Here is a 23,744-nt window from a genome sequence, read left to right on the forward strand (position 1 = left end):
TGCTGTGGGCCGACTCCAATACATATGTTGAAATCATAACTCCCAATTTATAGTACTTAGGGGTGGGGCCTGTGGGAAGTGATTAGGTCAGAAGGTAGAGCCCTCATGAATGTGGTTAGTGCCCTTATAAAAGGCACTGGGAGAACTCTATTCCCCTCTTTCTGCTAGGTGAGGATGCAATGAGAAGGTGACAGTTTGCAACCCAGGAAGAAGCCCTCACCTCAGCATTCTTGGCTGAGACCTTGACCTCAGACTTCCAGCTTCCAGAACACTGAGGAATCATCTTCTGTTGTCTAAAAGCCACCAGTCTAGGGTACTTCATTATAGTAGCCTGAATAGACTAAGACGGCGTGTAATAGCTCCACAAAATGTTTTGTTTCAAAGTCGGAATGGAAACATGAATTTCTCAGGTTAAGAAAATGGTTTCATAAGTGGTATTAATGTATGTCTTTATACCAGCAATCATAAACCCAATATATATGACAATTAATACATATGTATATATATAATATATATTCATATATTAATTATATATACATATATAATGGAGGAAGAGGCCTATAAAGGCCAAAGTGCACGGGGCCCATGAAATCCATAGCACAGTCCACGTTCATGGTTCCCTACTCTGTCCCACACTCAAGACAGCTTACTGCATTCCTCCCCCATTGCAAATGCATGTTGGTCTCCCCATTTCAACCAAAGTGGCGGACTCCCAATGCTGCAGCGTGAAGAGAGCAGCAACTCTTCATGACTGTGATGCTTCCTCATGGTCATCTTGTGCTGTGTTCCTGGAGTGGCAGATGGCAGCTGTCAACCATCTTTTCTCTTGTACCCCAAGGTACGGCACATATTCCCAACAAAGGGGCTCCCCAGACCAGAATTCTGAAAGCTTTGGGGTGTGTGTGTGTGTGCGTGCCCTGTTTCGGCATGTAGTCTGAAGAAGCTCTTAGGCATTTGAATATTGACACCCCCACCCCTTTAATGTTCCCTATGAGGGTCTCCCTCATCTCCCACCCACCTGAGAACAATTGGCCTGAAGGAAACCGAAATCCAACAGGACATGCTGCTTGTATGGTGCTGGATTCTTTTACACAAGGCCACTGGGCTCTGCAAAGTCGCGCCCCTCGGAAATCCCTGGATGAGGTATTTCCTCACAGCACAGAGGAAAGACCATGCAGCCGGTCAGGCTGAGTTTCAGCAGGCAGCTGGCTGCCCCTTTGTCCCCTAGAGTGACTGGCCAGTTCCCTAGGGTGGAGCTCTGCAGGGGACTGAGGGAAGTGAGGCAGAAGGACTCATGGCTTTCTGGGCTAGGGGAAAGGGCACTTGGCTCTTACACTGTCTGGTCTTTGGCTCATTTATGAAATGCGAATCAAAACCATTTGTCTGGGCTGGCTGGTGTAGCTCAATGGTAGAGCACTTGGCCAGCACATGCAAGACCCTGGGTTTGATCCCCAGCACAACAAAACAAAAACAAAAACAAGACAACAGCAACAAAGACCACTTGTCTGCCTGCTTCATTGGACCAACAGAGACAATGGATGGGAGGCCCTGAAGCCCTTGGGGAGGGGCTAGAACAAGACCATGAACTCTAGGGTATCAACTTCTTTCCTCTACTCCATCCCTTCTTCTTTGTCTGCCATCATTGCCTTGGCAGTTTAAAGACCTTTGCAAGTCTTTAGTGTGTGTGTGTGTGATCATTCATCAAAAAGAAAGGTTTCCTTCTGGCCTTCCTGTACACCCAGTACAAATGTAACCACTCTCCAAAAGATAAGAGGACCACACGTCAGCAGAGATGGTGGAGAATCCAGGGCCAACACATTTATTATTTGGATGGTGGGTATCATAGGAGTTAGAACCTTTGGAAGCAGCACATGTTGTCCAGAAAAGTCTGTCCCTTTGGATGAACGCTATGGTGGGACTCCCCCTTACCACCCTCTCCCCTACCACCAAACACTTTCCCTTTGACTTCCAATCTCTGCCCCTACTTCTTTGCATTTTTGTAAAAATATTTGGCTTGACAAATACCTCAGTTGTTTAATTATAACATAATTTCCCTCTACCCAATCTGTGTACTTCTGGCTGTCCCCATGCAGCGTCATGGGAGAGTGTGACTGAGTCATGGGCGGTGGCTGATTCTCCAGGTCTCTGGGCTGCTCTGGGCCAGACCAGGGAAGGATGAAGAGGTAGGTACTCTGGCCGCTCACCACCCAGAGAGCCGAAAGCCTGGCAGGTCTAGTCGGAAAGAATCCCCGAAGGGGAGCTGTTACCAGGAGGCAGTGTCCTCACTGCCTCTCCAGAGGAGAGTCTGTGCAAAACAAGGGACATGTCATCACAGGAAAATAAATCACTGGGCCCTTTTGGGACTGTTTGATGAGAGACTCTTTGACCAACTGGGAGAGGACAGCCACTTGCTGCTGGCTTTTGGAAGCTGCCATGGAGACATTTCCTGGGACCGGGTAGGTCTAGGGGGTAGTTAGATGTGCAGCAAACCAAAGCCGTCATGAGAAAGCCAGTTCCTCCAGAAAAGCCTGCCACCCTGGATAGCCAGCTTTTGGGGCAGATGTCTCCTTCGGTCTGTTCTTTTGGAACAATCCCAGGACCCAGAGCTTACCCCTGCTCCCCACAGGCAGCCACACTGTGACCACTCTTGTCCTGAGCTCACTGCCTGGCTGACACCAGCCAAGGCAAAAAGGCTTTGGGAATGGTTTGTTGATTGAACACACAAAGAACACAGATTCGGGGTGTATTTGGTTTTTGGTATTGTTTATTTTTTAAACCCACTTGTATTTTGGGTTCGGCTGGAAAGCAGGACGTGGAGGGAAGGTGGTGGTGCGAGCAGGATTCGCTGCAGCTTTGGCAGGAAGCCCCAGGCCCCTGCTCCAGGAAGGCAGGTCCTGTCATCCGGCTCCCAGCTGGCTCAGGTGAGGTGCCAGCCCTGCCTCACAAGTGTCCTGAGCAGAGGACAGTTGTCTGCGTTCCAATCCGCCTCCTCAAAGGCTCAGCAGAGGTTTACTAACACAGCGCCCAGCAGCTGAGGGTCACCATGCCATTGGCAGGCCTGAGAGTCTGGGACAAGGAACACTGGCTGGCTTCTGATTCCAGATAACAGCCTGGGACTTGGCTTCCTGGAGGCCGCTGTCTGGGGTGGCCCCAGGGGGCTGCTCCTCTTGGCCCCAGGCTGTCTGGACCTCCACCCCTGCAGCTGCCTGGGGTGTGATCCGTGGTACAGTCCCCACCCCCCCGCCCCTCAGAGAAAATAATAAAATAAAAAATAAAATTAGAATAAATACCGACTAGGTCAACATTTACATTTGCACAGATGGACAGGACGATCCCCAGACTGTAAAGGTTTACAGACTGATTAAGGAAGGATGAACAGATGAGGCTGGGTTTGCGGTGTACACTTCCCATGGAGGAAAGTGGGGTTCCTGGCCTTATCCAGGGGAGGCTGGGAGTCCTATTAGGGCAACAGTCCGGAGCTTAGCCACCAGGCAGTGGGGAACAGGATAGAGGCAAGAAGGCTGCCTGAGGAAAACAGTGACTAACTCATCCTGACAGGCAGCGGGGAGACAGAGAAGAATCCACATCAGATGGCCTCACTGTGTCTCTGTCATGCGCCAAGAACGGCGGGTGAGCAGGGACAACACAAGCTTCAGAGATGTAATGTCCAGTCCTGCCTCCCATCAAGTACACTCAGCCAACTTGGCTATGACCTTCCTCTTGAAGCACCGGGGGCTCTGGCCTGGGGAGGGAGCAGGGTTTTGTGGGGTGCCTGCTTCTACCCCTACTTCCTGCCTGAATGGTCTCCCATGAGAAGCTGACCTAGACTCTAACACTTTAGGCTTTACTGTTGTTTCTTCTTTCAAAAACAAATTAAAAAAAAAAAAAAAGTTTTCCTTCCATGTCTGAAAGAGCAGCAGCGACCTGCATTTACAAAACCAGCTAGAGTGTCATTCGAATGAGCTAGGAAGCATCCTCAAGCAAGGTGACACACTAGGGAAACTGTGGCTGGAGCCGTGGGGACACGACACGTAATTAAAAATATATTTATATAAGTATACGTATTTATATCTCACTTCTTCACACTGGTCCTCACAGCCAAGGGGGGGCTGGCCTTGAAGCAGGACCCCCCCACCCCGCAACGGACCATTAGGAGGGAGGTACATTACCCATGGTGCCTACAATGCTACCTGTGTCTGCTTCCATGGGGGGGGGGGCGCCAGCCCTTCCATACAGCGTTTGGAGACCCTTGGAGCTTGCTCTGGGAGCTCAATGAGGGGTCTAGGAGACCCCAAACCCTTGTTCCTCTGTGACCTGAGCCCCCACTGTCAGGCCCCTCTTCTTCAGAGTCTGGCCTCATTCTTAAGCAGATGCACCCCCACCCTCCACACACTCATGCACACTTGCACTCACCCCCCCACCCCCCCACTCACACCTGAGGGAAGCAGGCCCCTCCGGGCACAGATGTGGCTCTCTGAGGCTGCCGGGAGCAGCTGTTTGCCTGGCGGGGCTGACTGACTCCACCAGAGCCTGATTTCCCTGATGCCCTGTCTCTGAGCATCCGCCATCAACCCAGCTCTTCCCTCAGGGCCTCCTGTGGGGCTTGTGGTGTCCCTGGGCCCCAGGCTGGGCCCAAGAGCTGGCACAGGAGCCAAGGCAGCAAAAAGCAGTTTGAGAAAGCTTGTAAAGGAAGGGTGGGGGCAGCACAGGCTGTTGGCACAGGCCATTGACCTGTTTCTGGGAAACCTCTGCCCTCCATACCTTGTCCCCAACAGGCTCTTTTTGGGGACTGGCACGTGTTCCATCCTGGGACTGATAGGCAGTTTTCAGTGGAAAGCCAGGGAGAACTGGGGACCTTCTTCCCACCCCTCCTGCCTGCCCTCCTGGACTCAGGAACAATGGAGAGAAACCTTCCCCAGCCTTCACTCCCAGCTAGGCTTATTTGGACTAGAAGGCTACAGGAGCCTGACCAGCCTCAATAAAGGAGCAAATCAGGAAGCCGCTGGGCTCTGATGGCCTAGCTATCCTCCCAAACTTGACCTGGTCCTCCTCTCTGGCTTTACATAAGGGGCTGCTTCCCATGACTGGGGCCTTCCATGAAACCCCGGTCTCATTTCTGGCCTGGAAATCTCCATCTGGTGATCCTACCTGGTCACCTGACTGTCCTTGTCATGACTCCATGAATTTGCCCCTTCCCAACAGCTGGGGAGGGTGGAACTTCTGGATCCTGCTTGGGATAAGACTCCAAGTCCTGGGGATCCAGGCAGCCTCCACCCCACTCCTACCCCTATAGGAGCTAGGAACGTGACTTGAATTTTGGTTTTAATTTGCCAGCTTTCTTTAGGGCTATGTTTGCCACAAGGTCCCTGGGCCAGGACCGGGTCTAAGGTATCAGCACTTTGAGAACTAGCCACTGGGCCACTGGAATATGAGAGCAGAGGCATTGCAGGCCAGGGGCCAGGAACATAGGATTGCAGCTGGGACCCCCACTGGGGCAACAGTTTCCAATTACCCTAATTAGCTACTGGCAAGCTGTCTGTGGCTACAGTCCTTCCAGCGGGGGCCAGGTTTGATCTTCTACTAATCAGGGGGTCCTCGTGAGGCTGACTGTGTGATCACATCCAAGGGCATTTTCATTGAGAGAAGCGACTTCAAAGCTACCAACTTTTGAAAAATAAAAGCACAATAAAATAAAAGGATACAAGGTGAGTTGTGAGCTTCGGTTCCCCTCCCTGCTGCCAGAGCTCCCCATAGGCCCTGGGAGGGGGGGGGGGGGCTGGGGACCCAGGGCAGGAGGAATTGAAGTTGAGAGGGTGGAGCAAGAAGGTTAGAGAAAATGCTTCTCCCCAGCTCCTCTGTGGCTGACAAAGGCCGTCAATTACGGTGGCTGGTGGAGACCGTGCCTGCCTTTGTCCTCCCAGACATCTGCTACATGTCGCCTGCTGCCAGTTGGCGACTGTGGCTGACAGCACGCAGGAACAATGTGAGCCCATCTCGACCCACTTTTTTCAGCCTTCTGAGGTCCTTTCTGACCCAAGAGGTGGCCGGTGTGTGGGGCTGTCGGGGGGGATGGGGTGGGGGCGGTGTGTGTTTGGATGGTGGGGGATGGGGAGGGCTGGGAGGGCCACCATGACAAAGAAACATGCTTCCCTTATTGGTGTGAGCTGTCGCATGCTCAGGCTGGGGGGTTGCATGGGGTGGGGAGGGGTACCCTTTTCAGGGATTTGATCCCTCCCCTGGCTGGCTCCAGACTGGCCACAGACTCTGCTGGCCTTCCTGCCTATTTCTTTCTCTCGCCAGGGCCACCCCTATCCTCCCGCATGTCCATCTGGCCCTGTACACCAGGGCCCCAGCTGCCCATGGGCCGCCCGCCAGGCCCTCTTGCTGTCAGGCTGTCAGTTTCTGGATGGTTCTGTTGTAGTACTGCGTGATGGGGGGCGTCAGAGGGTTCCAGCTGTTGGCGTGGAGCTCAATAACCTCCAGGAGCAGGGACCGTGTCAGCATGGACTCCGAGGGGCACAGCATCTTATCTCGGGCGCTGGCCAGGAGCTCGGTCATCATCTCAGGCAACTGCTCCTCCAGCAGCCGGCCTGTACTCTGCAGCTGAAGGCACAGAAGTGTGGTTAGGACAGGACTTAGGCCCCTCCATGCTCCCCTGCCCCCCACCTTGGTTAGGTGGGCTGGAGGCAAGGACAAGAAATAGCTGCATTGTCCTAGGGGCATGCTGAGCCCAGGCAGGAAGAGCCAACTGAGATCCATCTGCCAGCAGGAATGAGATAAACCAGACTATTGCCTGCCTCGCCAGGAACATGTCTCTTGTCCCTTCCACTCCAGAACTTCCCCTCCTACAGGAAGCCTTCCCTGACTACACCCTCTCATGGCCCTGTGGTCTGCTCCTGATCATGGGTGTTCAGATGGCACTGTGTTGATTTCCATTTGCCAGGGTGTCTCTGGAAACTAGAGTGGTCATTATTACCTGATTGTTGTGTCTGTGTGGAACCTGAGAGCAGGGAAGAAATCTCGCATCTCTCTCTCTCTCTCTCTCTCTCTCTCTCTCACACACACACACACACACACACACACACACACACACACACACACTCCTCCTCTCTCCTGCCTCAGTCAGTCCTACCTCCCAGCCTCAGAACTGACCCCTGCCCACACAATTTTGATGACAGGAGGCAATATGAACTAGGGCAGGAGGCCAGCCAGGCAATCTTGAGAACACTGGTAATCTTGAAAAGCCTCCCTTGGAAAGGAGGAGCCCCAGTCTTTCTGGATCAGTGCAGCCCCAGCCTGCAGCCCCCACAGACCCTCCCCATATATTTCAATTCCCATTGTCGGATTACCCTTAGCCATGTCCCACTTGCTTTCCGAGGCTCCACCTTCTTCACAAAGCTTTCCTGGACCTTTGGGCCCATCCTGATCTCTCCCCTGACTTCTCAGGGATCTATGTTCTGCATTCACACTTATTCCATACACTGCCCCCACCCCTGTGTGTGTGTGTGTGTGTGTGTGTGTGTGTGTGTGTGTGAGAGAGAGAGAGAGAGAGCGCACTTGGAAGCTGTCTGGGGGTAGGGACCATGCCTTTACCTTTACCCCGATCTCCCCAGCTGGAGCCCAACAAATGAACTGTGTGATAATCCCACAGATCCACGGTTACTGTCCAGGCTCCCTGCACTTCTGGCCTCTGAGCTCCTGGGCATGGCCTTTGCAGCCTGAGCAAAGCCACCTGACAGGTGAGCTTTTTGGAGAGGCAGGCTGCATCTTCATGCTGGAGGCCCCCTCCTCCCTATGCCCCACACTGTATGAGTGACTCCAGGCTGTTTGCAGAGGGCAAGATCTGCCCCAGCAACGCAGCAAAGCCAGCCTCTGAAGGAAGATCCTGAAGGAAGAGTGCCAGTGCTCAGGGGCCACACTTTGGGATCAGGAGTGGTGCCTCCCACAGGGGCTCAGTCAGCATGCCACCAAGGCAAAGGAAGGTATTTGACAAAAGCAGGTTACTTGGAGCCTTTTAAATCATTAGTGTGGACTGTTTCACCCAAGGAGCAGGTGGTCTTGGGGACAGAGGCAAGTGGGCAGTGCCAGCCCTCCCCTCTGCCTATCCCTCTAGAAAAGCAGTTCTCTCTCCCTGCAGTTAGCAGCGCCTCTCACCACGGGTGGGGCCCGTGGATGCTTCATCGCCCCCGTCTGTGAGGTGTGGGGACACGTGGGTCTGAGGTTGGGACAGCTTACCTCCATAGAGCAACAGAGGACAGCATCTTCCTTCACATCCTGAGATTGCAAGAGCTACGGAAGAGAGGAGGCCAGTCAGGGTGGTCTATGGCTGCCAGCCCCCAAAGCCAGACTACCTTCCCTGCCCTGCGCACTCCACACCCAGTCCTGACACACACAGGTGGGTGACAAACTTCTCCACTGGGTCAGGAGCCCTGGGCCTGGCATGGACCCAACACTGCAAATCCAAAACCAAGACGGCACAGACTCACACACAGACAGGAAGCACCTCGTAACCAAAGCCATGGTCAGGTTGCTCAGGGCTCAGCCTGCCCAGGCTTCCCTCTACCTGTCTGGCTCATTCTCTCCGTCTCGCTCTTTTTAAATTGAGATAGAATTCACAAACCATAAAACTCTTCATTCAAAAGCATACAGTTGAGTGGGTTTTAGGATATTCAGAATTATGTGACCGTCATCACTATTTAGTTCCAGAACATAGCTATCATCCTCAAAAGAAATCTATGCCTGTTAGCAGTTGCTCCCCATTCCTGAACCCACACAGGTGCCACATGCCACATACCACATGTCACATGCATAATATTTGCTGTACTATTGCTAGAGTGAAAACCAGAAAGTAACTTGGGAGACTGGGTGTGGTAACTCATGCCTGTAATCCTAGCTACTCAGAAGGCTGAGATTGGAGGATTGAGGTTTGAGGCCAGCCCCAGGAAAAAAAGTTTTAAAAAGTTATCTAGACCCCCATCTCAGCCAATGGCTGGGATGTCATCCCAGCTAGGAGGGAAGCACAAATAGGAGAATTGTGATCCAGACTGGCCCTGGCATAAAGAGAGAACCTATCTCAAAATAAACAACACAAAAAGGACTGGAGGCATAGCTCAAGTGGTAGAGAGCATGCCTAGTGCAAGGCCTTGAGTTCAAACCCCAGTAGTGAAAAAAAAAAAAGTTAACTTGGGTGTGCACCTGATGCATCTGCACTGTGGTGTACACTAAGGCACATGGCTGGCTGCCCCTCCCTTCCACACGGCTGTTGACTTCTGGAGTTTTCTTGTCTCCAGTCCCAGGGCTGTGGGTCCTAAAGGAGAGTCCAGGAGGCTTCCACTAAACCAATGTCCCTTTGTGCAGCTTTGAGGGGCTGCACACGGAAAGGTCTCCCCGATCTGAAGGCTGCAGGAGGCCAGAGTGAAAACCAAGCAGTTGGGTGATGCATTTCTCTTAGGCACCTGGGCCAGCATTCCTCCCAGCCTGGCAGAGGCTGGTCCTAAGGCTAGCAGTGTCCATGGGAAGGGTGGGCTTGGTCCCGCTTACTCTACAGGGCAGCTGGGAACTCCCAAGAAGAGACCTTTGTGCAGTTCTCTGGGAGTTCCTGCTATGGTAAATTTCTCTTATACATCTGCCCTGGTGCTTAATAGGAGAAAATCCTTAAAATAAAAATGGCTGGTAGAAATCACAGAAGGGGGGAAGGTCAGGTATCTGGTGAAAGGGGCTCCTGAAACAGAGTGGGTGGTGATGCTGGATGAGGAAGAGAACCCGGGAACCGGCAGGAGGATGGAAAGTGGGTTCATGGTGTACCTGGGCCTCCGTGGCACATAGTGGCTGCTCAGTGAGGTTTCTCATGTGCTTGAGGGTGGTTTCTGTCCTGAAACTAGTTTTTTAGGGACTCTAGTACTGTCCCTGTGGCCTGCCAGGTTCTGGGGTTTAGGGACAGGTGAGATAACATTGAAGGAAATTCCTCAAAGAGCCAGGGCCCGATGAGCAAAAGCTGCTGTGCTTTGTGGGTGTCACTCCTGCTGGAAAGTGGCCCTGCAGACACTCCTGTCTGGCCTGCAGGGAGAGCTTCACGCAACAGTCAGCAGAGTGCTTTGCTCTCCTGATCCAATGTCTCCTGGTTTCTTCTGCAGCCCAAGGCCTGCCTGCCCCTGGGTTCCAGTGACAGGACAAGGGAGTCACTCCTCTACATGACGAGTTGTCCTCTTCTTCCTCTCCTCTTCCACCATCTTTGTGACCACACTGTGTCCCCTCTGGTGGCCCAGACTCCCCACAGCCATTCTCCTGGGGGTTACTGCCTCTGTCCCTATCCCGGGTCTCATACTGCCAGGGAGGGGGCAGACAGCTGAGGACTCTCAGAGCTGTAGGAGGGTTTTCTCCTCCAAACTTTTCTCTCGCTTGGTTGTTTGGGAAAGTCTGTGTGAAGCCAAAAATCACACCGTGTGATTGTCTCTTGCATGTGGCCTGCTGAGCTTTCTCAGGGAAGTCATGGAAGGCAGAGAGTCTTTCATTTCCTCTTCCTTGGCAGTTTCTGGAATGTGAAGGGAACTGGTGGCTGCAGACCATGGCTGGTCGCTCCTCAAGTGCAGACTTGGTCACTAGATGCCAGCTCTTGAGAGTGGAATCCTAGACCCTGTGGAGGGCGGTTCCTTCAACCTCCCTGACTGACCTCTGAGGGAACCTCACTGGTCCCACATGCACAGCCGGAAGTCCCTGCCTGCTTTGTGTGTAATAACAAGCTGGCCTGCCTCACCCAGGCATCCCTTTGAGGTCCTTCTCCCAGGCTCCCCAGGCCTCTGACTTCCCAGGACTCCCTGCTGGACTTGACCTTTGTGGGCAAATGTGGTACCTTTCCACTCTTCTACCTTGGCCCAAACTTCCTGTTCTGTGCCCCATTTCTTCAAGGTTCTGTTTTCTAGGTTTTGGATAAGTGAACCCTGCAGGAGTGTAGAGAGCTCTCTCATCTATGTGCACTCTCCTTGGGATCTTCAAGAGGTGATTGCTTTGTTTAACTCAAAGACAAGTCTTGAAAAGTAGTGGCCAACCAGACATATGACCTGTACACTTACCGCATAGCTCCATGATTGACAGTAGCAAAAGGGTGGAGCAACCTAGGTGTCCACCAATGGATGGATGGACAAACAAGTGCTCCATCCATCCAATGGGATATTATTCAGCCTTAAAAAGGAAGGAAGTTCTGACATAGGCTACCGCATGGATGAACCTTCAAGACACTACACTAAATAAAACAAGCCAGGCACAATGGACAAACATTGTATGATTCCACTTCTGTGAGGAACTTAGAATATTCAAATTCACAGAGACAGGGGCTAGGGGTCAGGAACGAGGAGTTATTGTTTAATAGGGTTTCTGTGTGGGAAGAGGAGAACGTTCTGGAGGCAGATTGTGGGAATGGTTATATAGCAACGCTAATGGAGTTAATGCCACGTAAGTGTACACTTAAAGATGGTTAAAATGGTCAATTTTATGTGTATTTTGCCACAATAAAAACCTGGTTGTACAAAAAAGGACAATGGCCTGGGAGGGCAGGACTGTCCCTCTTCCATGCCACCCCTGGGGATGAAGGGCTGTATCGGAGGAGCAGGGCTGCCTGCCCTGTGGCTGGAGGCCTGAGGTGGGGTATAGGCAGCCCCTCATCCAGGTCTCTGGCACAGACAGAGATGTGGGCGGGCCGGGGCAGGCAAGCCACCGGCGCCCTCGCACAGAGAATGTGTTTCTTGGATGAGAATCGGAGGCAATTGTGCGAGCCCACACAGTGTTTGTTCGGAAGCGAATGCATTCCTCCCCTATTGTCTCTGTCGGATCCTTGTTGTGGGCACGCCCATCACATCCTCCCTCAGGGAGAAGAAGCCAAGGTGCTCGAGTCAGGCTGTGGGAGGCCGACAACAACTTGGGGGAAGAGCATCCCAGAGTCCCCAGAGAAGGGCATGGGCAGGCTGCCCAAGGCGTGCCCAGGATGGAACCAAGCTGGCTGCTTGGGATGCCACCCAGGAGAGAAGGAAAGAGGGCACTGATGGAAGGACCCTCCGGGGCCACCGTGCTGTGCAGGCAGGGATGAGCACTGGGGTGGGGGCGGAGGGAGGCACATGTCAACCTGAGGCATGCAACCCCAGCTCACCGACAGCACATTCTGAAGCCTTGGCAGCTTAGAGTCAGCTGTCTAATGTGCAACCGCTAAAGCTCTGCTCAGACGCTGCCTGCAGGATCGTCTGTCCTTCAGTGGGGTGCAGGTGGGCCGGGGATAGAGCAGTGAGGGAGCAGGAAGTTTACTGAGCACCTGGATCGACAGCTTTGCTGGAGAACAAAGCCCAGCGGAGTGCTCTGATTGGCTGGCTGGCTGGCTAGAAGGGCCAGGGCTTGGCAGGACAAGCTGAGAGTGTGGAAGAAGTCACTGGCCAGAGGAGTGAGAAAGGGCTAGTGGAGTGGCAAGTGTGAGGCCCTGAGTTCAAACTCCAGTGGCGCCTGCCCCCCCCAAAAAACCAAAAACCAAAAAACCCTCCCCAGAGGAGTGAGAAAAAAGGAGAGCAGAGTGTAGGAGGTGGAGGAGCTATAGCGATGGGCACAAATGCTGACAGTGGAGACAAAGGGGATAGGGAGACGAATAGAGGCAGAGCCAGAGGAGACAGCCCTGTCATATAGAATAGGGCCCAGAATAGTGACACGGGGGAGGAGAGGGGAGGGTGGGCTGCACATGGCTACCAGCATCTCAGGAGTGCTCTCAGGTAGGCAGGGCCCATCCACTCTATGCCTCTATTGGCCTGGCCTTGCCCTGCATCACAGCCAAGTGTAGAGGCCAGCACAGGAACTATGATGCTATGGTAATGACCCTGAGTCATCAGAAGAGGGTCAATTACATCTGGCTCCCTGTTCACGAAGGCAGGGAAAGAGATAATCTATCCAAGAAAGGCTATCATCAAAAATGTGTAGCAGGCTTGGAGTCAGAGACCTGCCATTCTAAGAGTCACCCCAGGCACGCCACTTAATCACACTGCACCTTGATTTCCTCACCTGAGAATGGGGATAATACCTGCCTAGAATTGTTTTGAGAGTCAACCAAGATAATATATGTGAAAGAGCTTGAAAAGGGCAAAGCCTGATTCAAATGCAAGGTGTTATTATTGTGATTACATTTATATCTTTATAAACATATATCTTCCCTGTAGATCGCAATATACTTTGTATGCACCATCCCATTTACCCTCATGACACTCTTGTGGAGACAGGCAAAGGCCACAGGCATTATTATCTCTACTTAATAGACAGAGAAACTGAGCCTCAGTAGTTAAGTGGCTTGCACAAACCAGACAGACAGCGAGTCTGAGCAGAGCTAGACAGAGCTCGAGAGTCCTGGGTCAGCATCCTTTTCCTTAAAGAATGATTTTTAATTTCTCCCAGATTAGTGAACCCTTAGTTTGCTGGTTGGATCACATAATTCCTAATTCTGTTGACTAGTGATAATAATAAACCTGGGCCTTCACAAAACTGGATTGATTTTTTTAACCTATTCTTTGTCTGCATTGGCAGCCATTCATCTACCCATCCATCCATAAAGTCATACTTTTATCCATCTACCCACTCACTTATCCATCTACCCATTCACTCACCCATCTATCTCCCACCCATCTCTCTACCTATCCCTTCATCTTTATCCATCCTCCCATCCATCCTTCTACCCATCCACCCACCCATCTATCCATCCATCCATCCACCCCCTACCCATCTATCTATCCATCCATCCATCCACCCACCCACCCATTTATCCATTCATCCATCCATCTACCCACCTGCCCACCTATCCATCCATTCATCCATCCATCTACCCACCCAACTACCAACATTTATGGAATACCTACTGCGTGCTAAACAGTATAAGTTCAGGGGTAATAAGAAGAATAAAACTTATAGCTTACAGTCTACTAGGAGGAGGGAATCAAGAGACTTTTGCTAGGTATATGGAGTTGGACCATGGTGTGGATGGTGGTGGTGGTGGAGAAGACTCCAGGCATATTGCATAAGAAGAATGTGCACAGGCTAAAGCTGTGAGCAAGCAGAGTACACTTGTACAAAATAAATACGCCTATGTATATGGGGCTTGCCGGGGAGCATGATGATAAGATGGCCAAATCATATCCTAAACAGCTCTGGATGCCATGCTACTCCAAGGAACTGGAGAGCCACTGAAATATTTTAAACTGGATGGTAGTAGGATGACATTTACATTTAGAAAGATTCTTGCACAGAGTAGAGAGTGAACTGGAACTTGGAGAGTGGTGTTGGGTCTGGAGGCAGGGATCCTGCAATGTGAGATTATGGTGGCTTGGATTAAGGCCTCCACAAGGTGGGGAGCATGAATAAGAGGCAGAATGTATTAACAGGCAGAAGTGAGACTGAGGGAAGGGCACTGTAGAAGCTGGGCCACCCACTGGATTGCAGCTTGGTCAACTGGATAAATGGTGGTGCCACCAATGGGACTAGGAAGGCAGGAGCAGTGGGTTTGGGGAAAAGCCATGGGTTTGGTGTTAGAGATGTGGAGTCCATGGTCCTTAGAGATGATCAGGGAAGTCAACCAGAGGGAAAATGGCTATTTGGGGTGCTCAGGGGGTCAGTCAAAGCCACAGGTATATGAGGTGACCTGGAAAAATATGGAATGAGAAGAGGAGAGGGCGAGGCTCCAATCCTGGAAACAGCAATGTCTAAAGTGACAGAGGAGGAGGAACCCAGAAGAGGAAGAGAAGGACAGTCAGAGAGCTAAGTGGAGCAGGAGGAAGTGGCGTCATGGAAGCCAAGAGAGGTCCAGGAAGTAAAAGGTCAAGAGTGTCAAATGCTCAGAGAGGTCAAGTGAGATGAACAATAACCAAAGTCCTCTGGATCTGGCGATTAGAAGAGTGAGGGTGATCTTTGCCAGATTGCTTCAGTGCATGGTATGGGCAGGTGGAGATGAGGCCTGGGGAGTGGGAGAGAGGTCAAAAGTACAGACAGAAAGAGCCCACCCTTATTTCTTTTTATTTAGGTCCCTCTCTCTCTGTATTCCTCCATTTCTCTTTCATCCTCTTTCTTTCTTTTTCTGGAATTTGCCTATGGAGGAAGAACAGGGTAGAAGGTAGGATGCCAAGAGAAGGAGGCTGGCATAGAGTCAGCAGGGATGCTTGTCAAATCAGGGGCCTATTTAAAAGCTACAGGTGGAAAGGATAGGGAAAGGCCAGGAGAGGTAAGGATCAATGCATGGATCAGAGCTGGGCATAGTGTCACATGCCTGTAATACCAGCACTCAGGAGGCTGAGGCAGAAGATGATGAATTTGAGACACAGAGAGATCTTGTCTCAAAAAAACCCAGAACCAACCAACCAACCAAAAAAGTGTCCCAATCAACCTTAAAGAAGGGATATTGCCCTTCTGAGCAAGGAGAAAGGAGCTGGAAATGCTCATGCTGCTGTGAAGTTAGTGTGTTTCACATTCATTTCTTATTATCATCACTCTGTGCCTACCTGCATTCCAGAGACCCCCCAGAGAGGGGAATTTGCCCCCAATGTCACTTCCCCACTAGTCTAACAAGAAGTCTTGGTAGGGTGGCTAGGGTCAGATGTCAAGGAAATTCATGCTTCTGAGCTGGCCTTCAGTCCACGCCTGTGCTGTGGTCTGGCTGCCAGCCCTCCTAACTAAGGTGAGCTGGGCGGGCAGACACCCTAACTGTGAACCTGGCGCCCCAGAGGGAATAATTAGCCTCCTTCCTGCCGAGCTTGCAAAGCGCCCCATATAAAGTGGCAGCAGTAAATGTCACATGGGGGAATGCTTCACCCCACGGCTGGCCCCAGGGGGTAGAAATGTAATCTGGGGCCCAGAGCTGACACTGAATCCTTCTGCAGACACCAGAGCCAGAGAACAGGGGCCACAGCTCCAGTGGCTCCTCTCAGGGGCCAAGTCCAGGTCGGTGGCCTGCACAGGAGGGGAGTTCTGTTCATAGTCCCTGCAGCTGTGGGTTCCCAGGACCCTAAGGTCAGGTGTGGAACACGAGGGAAATCAGCCATGTCTGCAGTCAGGGCCTCCCAGCTTCACCTTTGGTGTCCTTGTCACTCCTAAAAGCTCTGCCTGCCCTTCCTGGCTGTTGGTTCTGTGCTCACTGCCCAAATTTTCTAGACAGAAGACATCTAGGCAACGCTGAGGTCCACTATTCTCGAGGGGTCTCCCGAGGGCTGCACACCACCTTTGGGCTCCTTTCTTCAGTCACCTGGCTTCCGTTTTTGATGTGTACATTATAAAGTCCATATGACTCCCATGACAGTCTCTTAATTTAGACACCACATAACTTTCTTCATGCTAGAAACTGAGGTTCAGAGTGAAACAAACTTCCCCCAACAGCCCATGAATAAGTACAAAAGTGGGATTTGAACCCAGGTCTAGTCTGGCTTTGCAGCTTATCTCTTGCCTCCCCTCCCCGCCACACACACAAGTGAGTCCCACATAATTAGGCCAAAAGAGAGAGGCCAGGGGGAGGTGGAGTGACTGCACATGGGTTTGCCTGGGGTGATCCTGGCAAACAGTAATAGTGTCCCTTCTGTTTTGAAACTGCCCTGGTTTGGACAGTATGCCATATGGTCACCTAGACAAGCCGAGGGATCTGGGAGGTTGGGACCCCCTGCCATCTCCTGGCCAGTCAGTTGATAGCTCTCCAGCCTATTCTACTTCCTCTTCTTGGGCTAAGAGCCCCCCACTATTAAAGCCAGGCAGTGTTCCTGTATATCTCTGAGGGGTGAGCAGTGGGAGGAGAGGAGGGCTCTGAGGCTGCCAATGAACCTGACCCCCGTGAGGGATAGCTCTCCCTGGAGGAGACGAAGACGCCTGAGCTTGCTGGCCTCCCTGCTTTGCTCCCAAAAGGAACAAAGTGGGACCAGGATGAGCATGGTAACTGCCCTCTGCTGGAGGGGTTGAAGGAGACACAGACAGAAAAGCAGTTATTCTCCCAGCTGCCTGTGGACAGCCCAACCAGGAGAGCTGGACCCTGGGGGCATCCTCAGACCATCAGCCCCTCACGCCACCCTCTGAAGCAATGACCACTGCTTGTGTCTGACTCAGCACAAAACAGCTCCCTGAGTCAGGGCGGTTTGGGGCTGGCTTGGGGCCAGGTCCAGGGCTCTGGCCCCACCAGGGCTTGAGTCGGAATTCCTAGGTCCATCCCACCAGGATGGGGCTCTGGGCAGCTTGAGGAGAAAGGGAGGGCAGGGGAGGGCTTGGGGCTGCACTCTGCCCCTCACTGGGCCTCCCCTGGCTCGTGCCCTCTACCTCAACCCACCTGAGGCCTGGACTTGACCTTGCTGGCTTTGGGGGGAGGGTGTGACAAACCTCTGGTAGAGGGAACTTGCTGCTTGCAAAGGCATTTTCCGCTCTCTAAAGTAAACAATCAAACAGGAAATTAATCGAAAACCCACATCAACGGAAGGTTCAGGTTGTGATTTTCACAGCCCCAGAGCCAGGAAATTCAAGGTTATAGTTCCCATAGCAACTGGCCTGTAGAGTCAGTGACTGTTGGACTGGAACAAGACTTTGAGGTCAAGGAGGCCAGTCCCCTGCCTCCAGCGGCAAGTCTGAGTGTCTTGGGGCAGAAGGCCTTCCTGAGGAAGAACACGAAGCCTGGGAGAGCTGTAAGGCTGGGGCGGCCGCTCTCAGCGCCCACAGGAAGAGAACTAGTGATCGGCTGGCCTCTTGGATTCTGAGCTTCCACATTCCCACTACCATTATGAGAATGACAACGAGGAAGGCCTGCCTACCTGACAGGCTTCACAGCCCCAACTGAGGGGCCATGTTGTGTACTTATTATGTCCGCCTCCTTCTACTCAATCCCATAAGAGCCTCTTCACTAGAAGAAGAGGCCCCAGGGCCCTGACTCTTGTGATTGCTTTTAGCCTGTCTGCTGGTTGTTTCTCCTCTGAGAAACATTTCATTTGACTGATGGGCCCAGGAGCTTCCAAGAAGCCACCAAGGTGGCTCCATTCCTTTGACATCCTCTTCTCCCACCCCTGACCCCTTTGCAGGACCAAGTACACAATATTAAAATATTATCTCAATGCGTCCTCACGGCTTCCTTGAGGGTAACCAGGTAGAGTTGTTGAAACCAGAGGGAAATCCACCTTCGGGTAGGTTGTGCATCTTGGGCGGGGTTCTCTTTTGTGTGAGAGCAGTGAGGAGTCCCCGCCTGGCAGGAAAGGAGATAAGGGCGTTGCAGTTGAACTGAGAAGGAAAAAGTCTGGAGTCCTTCCCTAAGCGTCATATTGCCTCCTGCTGAGATGGTCACTGATAGCCCATGGCCTTATCAGTGGGACTGGAGGGCGGGGAGAACACTAGTGAAGCTGAAGCGGGTGCTTCCTGGGCACCAGGCCTGTGGCAGAGGGTGCCCGGCTGCCAGCCTGGTCCTGGAGCCAGCACCCGAAGTGAGCAGGGCAGGGGCAACCAAGAAGCAGAGGAGTGGCGCCTGCCGGAGAGACACAGCGTCTCCCTGATTTCCTAACAGGACCAGTGCATGCCAGGGCCAGCGGGCAGCTCACCCAGGCTCAGCCGCTCTTGCAAAAGCTCCCCCGCTGGGTGAGCTTCTTGGGGGGCAGCCATGCTGCTGTTCAAGTTCCCAGGCTACAAGGGCACTGCCCAGGCTGCCTTCTTTTGCCTTCCCTTGTTTCCCAGTAGCCAAATATGCTGGGCACCTCAGGGAGACAGGATGCCTCTTGGGGGGGAGCAAGATGTTCCCTTTCAGGATGCCAGACAGGTTTAATCAGAAAGGATGGCAGGGAAGCAACTGTGGACAGAATGGTGGCCCAAGGAAGCCAGAGCACACAGGGCCACCCACGTGGTACAGAGGAAGGGGCTCCCTGTGCCCACGGGCCTCCATCCTACTCCCTGATGGCGATTCAAGATCTACAAGGGCTGTTCTGACCAGCATTGCCAAACTGGGAAGAAGCTTCTTTGAGGTTCTTTGTGGTACTCTAAGTTAACACCTGGGCGTGTATCCCTCCCAGCTACAGGGAGCTGCCAACAATCTTAGACTCTACAGGCAGTGAGGGAGTGGGAAGTGCAAAATGACCAGCAAAAGGCCTTGAGGAGTGGAGGAAGTCACACACCTGCCCGTTCTGCAGTCACCAACCACGGACGTTCTGAAGAAACCTGAGCTTAAGCCATGTTGTGACGCTTGCATCTGCTACAATTATGAGTAAATGGCTCAGCGGCCTGGTTCCCAAACAGGGGTGCCATCTTCCCCACATTGCAGAAGCCAGTTTGAGGGCTATCTCTTGGGTGAGGGAGCTCAGCTGGCTGCGTGATGGGTTAGCACATAAGCTAGTAACCGAAGTCCAGCTGAGCCAGGACAGCTGGGCCTGGGACAAGTAGGCTCTGTTAGTGTTGAGAGAATAATAGGACTGTGCTAAAGGCATAATTAGCATTGTGTTCAGAGGGGCAGCCACCCAACAGAGGGGCAGACAGGCCTGGGCTGAGGAAAGGGCCTGGGGCTGCTTGGGAATGTCACAAGGGATCTGGGGAGTAAGTACTCTTTGTCAAATCTGAGAGACTTGGAGATAAGAGGATTTAATTGGCACCTGGAAGTTTGTTTGGCTTTTGAGCCTTACCCTTAGCAGAAAATAAATTTTAATAATGGGGCAACTCTTTCTAAATTGAGATGATCTTTGTGGATGAATGAGCAGGTGAGTCAACATTTTGTATTCCCCCTGCATTCTTACGTATTCAACTGACCCGGTTGCAAGGAGATAAAGTGCTTAGGCAGGCATTCCTGCTCGCTGGCCCACTTCCATCCGGGGCCTACCCCCTCCTACCTCCCCTTCTAGACTGTGTACAGCCACGCTCGCCTGTTCACAGGTCTATGAACTGTCTTGTCCTCACTGGCCTCCAGCTCTTGCTAGTTATTCTCTCTGCTGGGCCTGGCTTCTTCTCTTGGCTCCACTTCCCAGATCCTTCAAGTCCAACCCCAAGACCCTTTTCCCTCTCCTCCCCCTCTTTCTCCCCCCTTCTTTCTTTCTCTCCAACATCTCCCTTACTCCTCGGAGCCTTCCCTGAGCACCTCCCATAATCTCCCTGTGGCCACTCGCTACTTGCAGTCCTGGGGGCGACTAAGTTCTACCTAGTTCTAGCTGATGTCCAGCATCTGTCACTTTTCACTTTGCGTTGCTCATCTAGGACCTTGTGCCCATCTGGCTTTCTCGGAAGACCTGAAAATCAGGTTTGAAAGAAGGCACATGCTGGCTGGGACAAGACCACTCCAAAGGGCCTCTGTTCTCTGGGATGAAGCCCCCCAGAGACTGACAGGCTCGGAGTATAGCAGGTCCTGCCTCTAACTCCTCCCGGGATAGTAATAGCGATTCATTCATTCATTCATTCAACAAGGAGGCTCAGACCCTGACCTCACAGAACAACTAGCCCCGTAGGGAAGACGGATGTTGCATAAGCAGGTCAGTTTGGAACGGAGGCTGTAAAGGGAGACTACCTGACTTTAATCCAGATTCAGCCACCCACTCACGTTGTGCAACCCAAGAGTCACTTCTCTGGGTCTCAGCTTCCTCATCTGTGCTGTGGGCACAGTGACATGGCCTTCCTCCTGGGGTTGCTGCAGGGCTGACATGAGATAGCCTACATTCAGAACAGTATCTGGCATGCAGTAGGCTCTGCTCTGTTAGTTGCAGCTATCCTTACTAAGTGGACTGTACGTGACAAAGGACAAGGAGACCATTGTTTGGTGACAGACAGAACTTCACTTACCTGTGTGGCGGAGGAGGCTCAGGGAGAGGAAGGTGCTCTGGGCAGGCAGAAGGTTACCTTTGAACACCTCTGAGCCTTGGGTTCAGAGAGAAGGGACCAGGGCAGGGCTGGGTTGGGGGGTGGGGAGAGTCTGGTTGGAAGGCTGGTGGGAAACTCAGGTGGAAAGATGACAGTGGTCTGGTTGAGATGGGAGAAAAGTGGTGGCCACACTTGAGATAGCTGAAAGAGCTGCCCACAACCCCTGGAGATTGGTGGGTGGGGGTGGGGCAAGGAAGAGCATCAGTGATGGCCTTGGTTTTAGTCATCACAAGGAGGGGGAGCAGGATTTGGGAGCCAGAATGGTTCTACTAGGACACTCAGAGTTTGAGGGATCGTGAGGAGGTCAGGTGCAGGTGTCAGGGAGATGCACCCAGATCAGAACACAGATTTAGAGTTGTGTACATCAGGTGTGAGGCAGCTGCTGACTAGGATTGAATGTGACCCACACAGGCTCCGGGGTCTGCATCTCCCAGCCTACTGCAGCTACAGTTGCCTGTCCCTTGGCCAATGGGTCAACTTCCCCAGGCCTCTGGGAAGGAGACTAGTTTCAGGGGGGCACACAGAAATCAGTCTTACTTCATCACATTTCTTCTAGTCTCTGTGGGTGCATTATTAGGTGTGGGGGTTCAGATCGGGGACTATGGAGGGCAGAATCAAGGGTAAAGACCAGGTTTGGGCCTGAGCAAAACTGGGTGGACTGTGGCTTCATTGACCACAATTGAGGCTGACTGAAGGAGGAATGGACTGGTCCACTTGAGTCTGGAGCTTAGAAGAGTGGTCCCAGCTGCAGACACACTGGGAAGTTCTCAGCATAGATGGTACTGAAGGTCCTGAGGCAGCATGAAGTCACTTAGACCTGGTTGCTAAGCCGCAGCATGACTGACATTTTGTTCTACATGATTCTTTGCTGTGAGGGCTTCCTGTGTAGGAAGAGCATCCCTGACTTCTCCTCAGCTAGATACCAGTTGAACGCCCCCCGCAGTGACAACCAAAATTGTCTTTAGACCTTCCCAAATGCCCATGTCCAGCAGCACAGGGACCTCACAGCCTCTGCATAATCCAGTCCTGCTCATGGTCTGCTTTTTTGCATGGGCGTATGGTCTAGAGAGCTAAGAATGGTTCTTACATTTTTAAATGGTTGATGAAAATGTAAAAGAACAATATTTGGCGATGTGTAAAAATTATATGAAACTTAAATTTTGGTGTCCATAAAAATCTTTGATTGGAATAGTCACTGTCGTTCGTTTACATATTATCTACAAACCAAGCATGGGGGCACATTTGGTAATCTCAGTACTTGGGAGGCCAAGAGAGAAGGATTTCAAGTTCAAGGCTAGCATAGAGTACACACAGTGAGACCCGGTCTCAAAATAACAACCAACAATCCCAAACATTATCTACAGCTGCTTTCGAGATATGATAGTGGAGCGAAGGCTGAAAGAGGCCTGTGGAGTTGGTAATACAGGTTAAATAAATCTCCATGATCTGAACTGCTTGGGACTAGAAGTATTCTGAATTTCAGATCTTTTTTTTTTTTTTTCCAGATTTTGGAATATTTGCATACCCACAACGAAATTGCTTGGCAGGTGGGACACAAGCCTAAACATGAAATTCATTTGTTTCATATGGTCCTTATATTCATAGCCTGAAGGTCATTTTAAGTCATTTTGCATATGACCCAAAGTTTCATGGTATGGAATTTTCCATTCATGAGGTCATCACACAGGCACTCAAAAGAGTTTGGGATCTTGGAGCACTATGGATTCGGATTTTCAGATCAGGGTGTTCAACTTGGGAGGAGTGACCATGCAGTTGGCTTGGTGGGGCAGAAGCTACCCAGGAAGACAGTGTGTGAGGATACTGTTCTTTTGAAAAATCCTGGCTCTAAATGAAGAGAAGTAAGATAGTTCCTGGAGGGAAGGGTGGGGTTAAGCAAAGTTTTCTCCCCTTCAATGGGCTGAGAAGAACAAAGCATCAAAGTAAGGGACTGGTGTGATGAGAGAGAGAAGACGAACCCACTGGAGGAACCTGGGGAAGGAGAGAGGTAGGGTAGGGGATAGGCAGTGCTGGAGCTGGAGGTGGCTAAGCAGAGCCACCACCCTGGTAGACAATTACCTAAAATAGGCTAGACCAAGGCAGGTCCACCGTGGCTATGGAGCAGCCCGGGCCAGCCTGTGGGCCGGTGGGATAATGAAGGCCGGGTGGGGTTATGTAAGCAGGTTTAGATAGCAGCTTGGGTTGAGAAGGAAGACCCTTAAATCTGGCTTTAGGATTATTTTAACATCTTACCCTATTATTTGCCTTTATATATAAATGACTCTTTCTTCAAGCTCCGTGCTAACTTCGTTGCAAAATTATATAGAAAAATCCCCAAGGGGGTGATTTTATATGGTCTTTTCTCAGCTGAACATTTTTGAAAACACTTTTAATTTTCTTGTGGTGCTGGGGATGGAACCCATGGCCTTGCACATGCTAGGCCAGTGCTCTACCACTGAGAACTTTTTAACTGAAGTATAACACATGCAAGAAATGTGTCCAGATTTGAAATATTTCGATGGATTATGACAAAGCGTACTCTCGGGTGTTACCAACGTGTGGGTCAAGTACTGAGGTGCACTCTTGGGACCCTTGCTTTCACCAGCTTTCCCTAGGGTCAGCACCATCCTGCTAACAACACTTGAGCCTGCTTCTGTCCATTTTTCAATTCCCACTGCTGTATTGAATCTGGGGCAAACACTGATGCTGTGTGTTTGTGTGTGTGTGTGTGTGTGTGTGTGTGTGTGTGTGTGTGTGTGTGTGTGTGTGTGTAGTGGTGGGGCAGGGTAGGGTTCCCTTCGAGGCCCATCTCTTGCTTGGTGGCAGCTTTGATATTGCCACCTGCTCTTGGTCACCTTGTTCTGGTTTTTCTCTCCTGGAGCACCAATGGGGCAGGGTAG

General features: G+C 51.7%; 1 protein-coding gene across 5 annotated transcripts in view; it reads right to left on the reverse strand.

Annotated features, from left to right (window-relative positions):
• Nucleotides 1-2,723: 2,723 nt before the first annotated feature.
• The window catches only part of Ctif (cap binding complex dependent translation initiation factor), a 266,455-nt gene continuing 245,434 nt past the window's right edge, over nt 2,724-23,744 (reverse strand). For all 5 annotated transcript variants that reach the window (XM_074069856.1, XM_074069854.1, XM_020159590.2 and 2 more), the window contains 2 exons: nt 8,236-8,289; nt 2,724-6,603 (listed from right to left, as the gene is read on the reverse strand). In XM_074069856.1, the coding sequence (XP_073925957.1) occupies nt 6,388-6,603; nt 8,236-8,289 (270 nt within the window). In that variant the 3' untranslated portion in view covers nt 2,724-6,387. The remainder of the gene's footprint in view (nt 6,604-8,235; nt 8,290-23,744) is intronic.

The sequence above is a fragment of the Castor canadensis genome, chromosome 4, assembly GCF_047511655.1.
Source record: "Castor canadensis chromosome 4, mCasCan1.hap1v2, whole genome shotgun sequence".
Taxonomy (NCBI): Eukaryota; Metazoa; Chordata; class Mammalia; order Rodentia; family Castoridae; genus Castor; species Castor canadensis.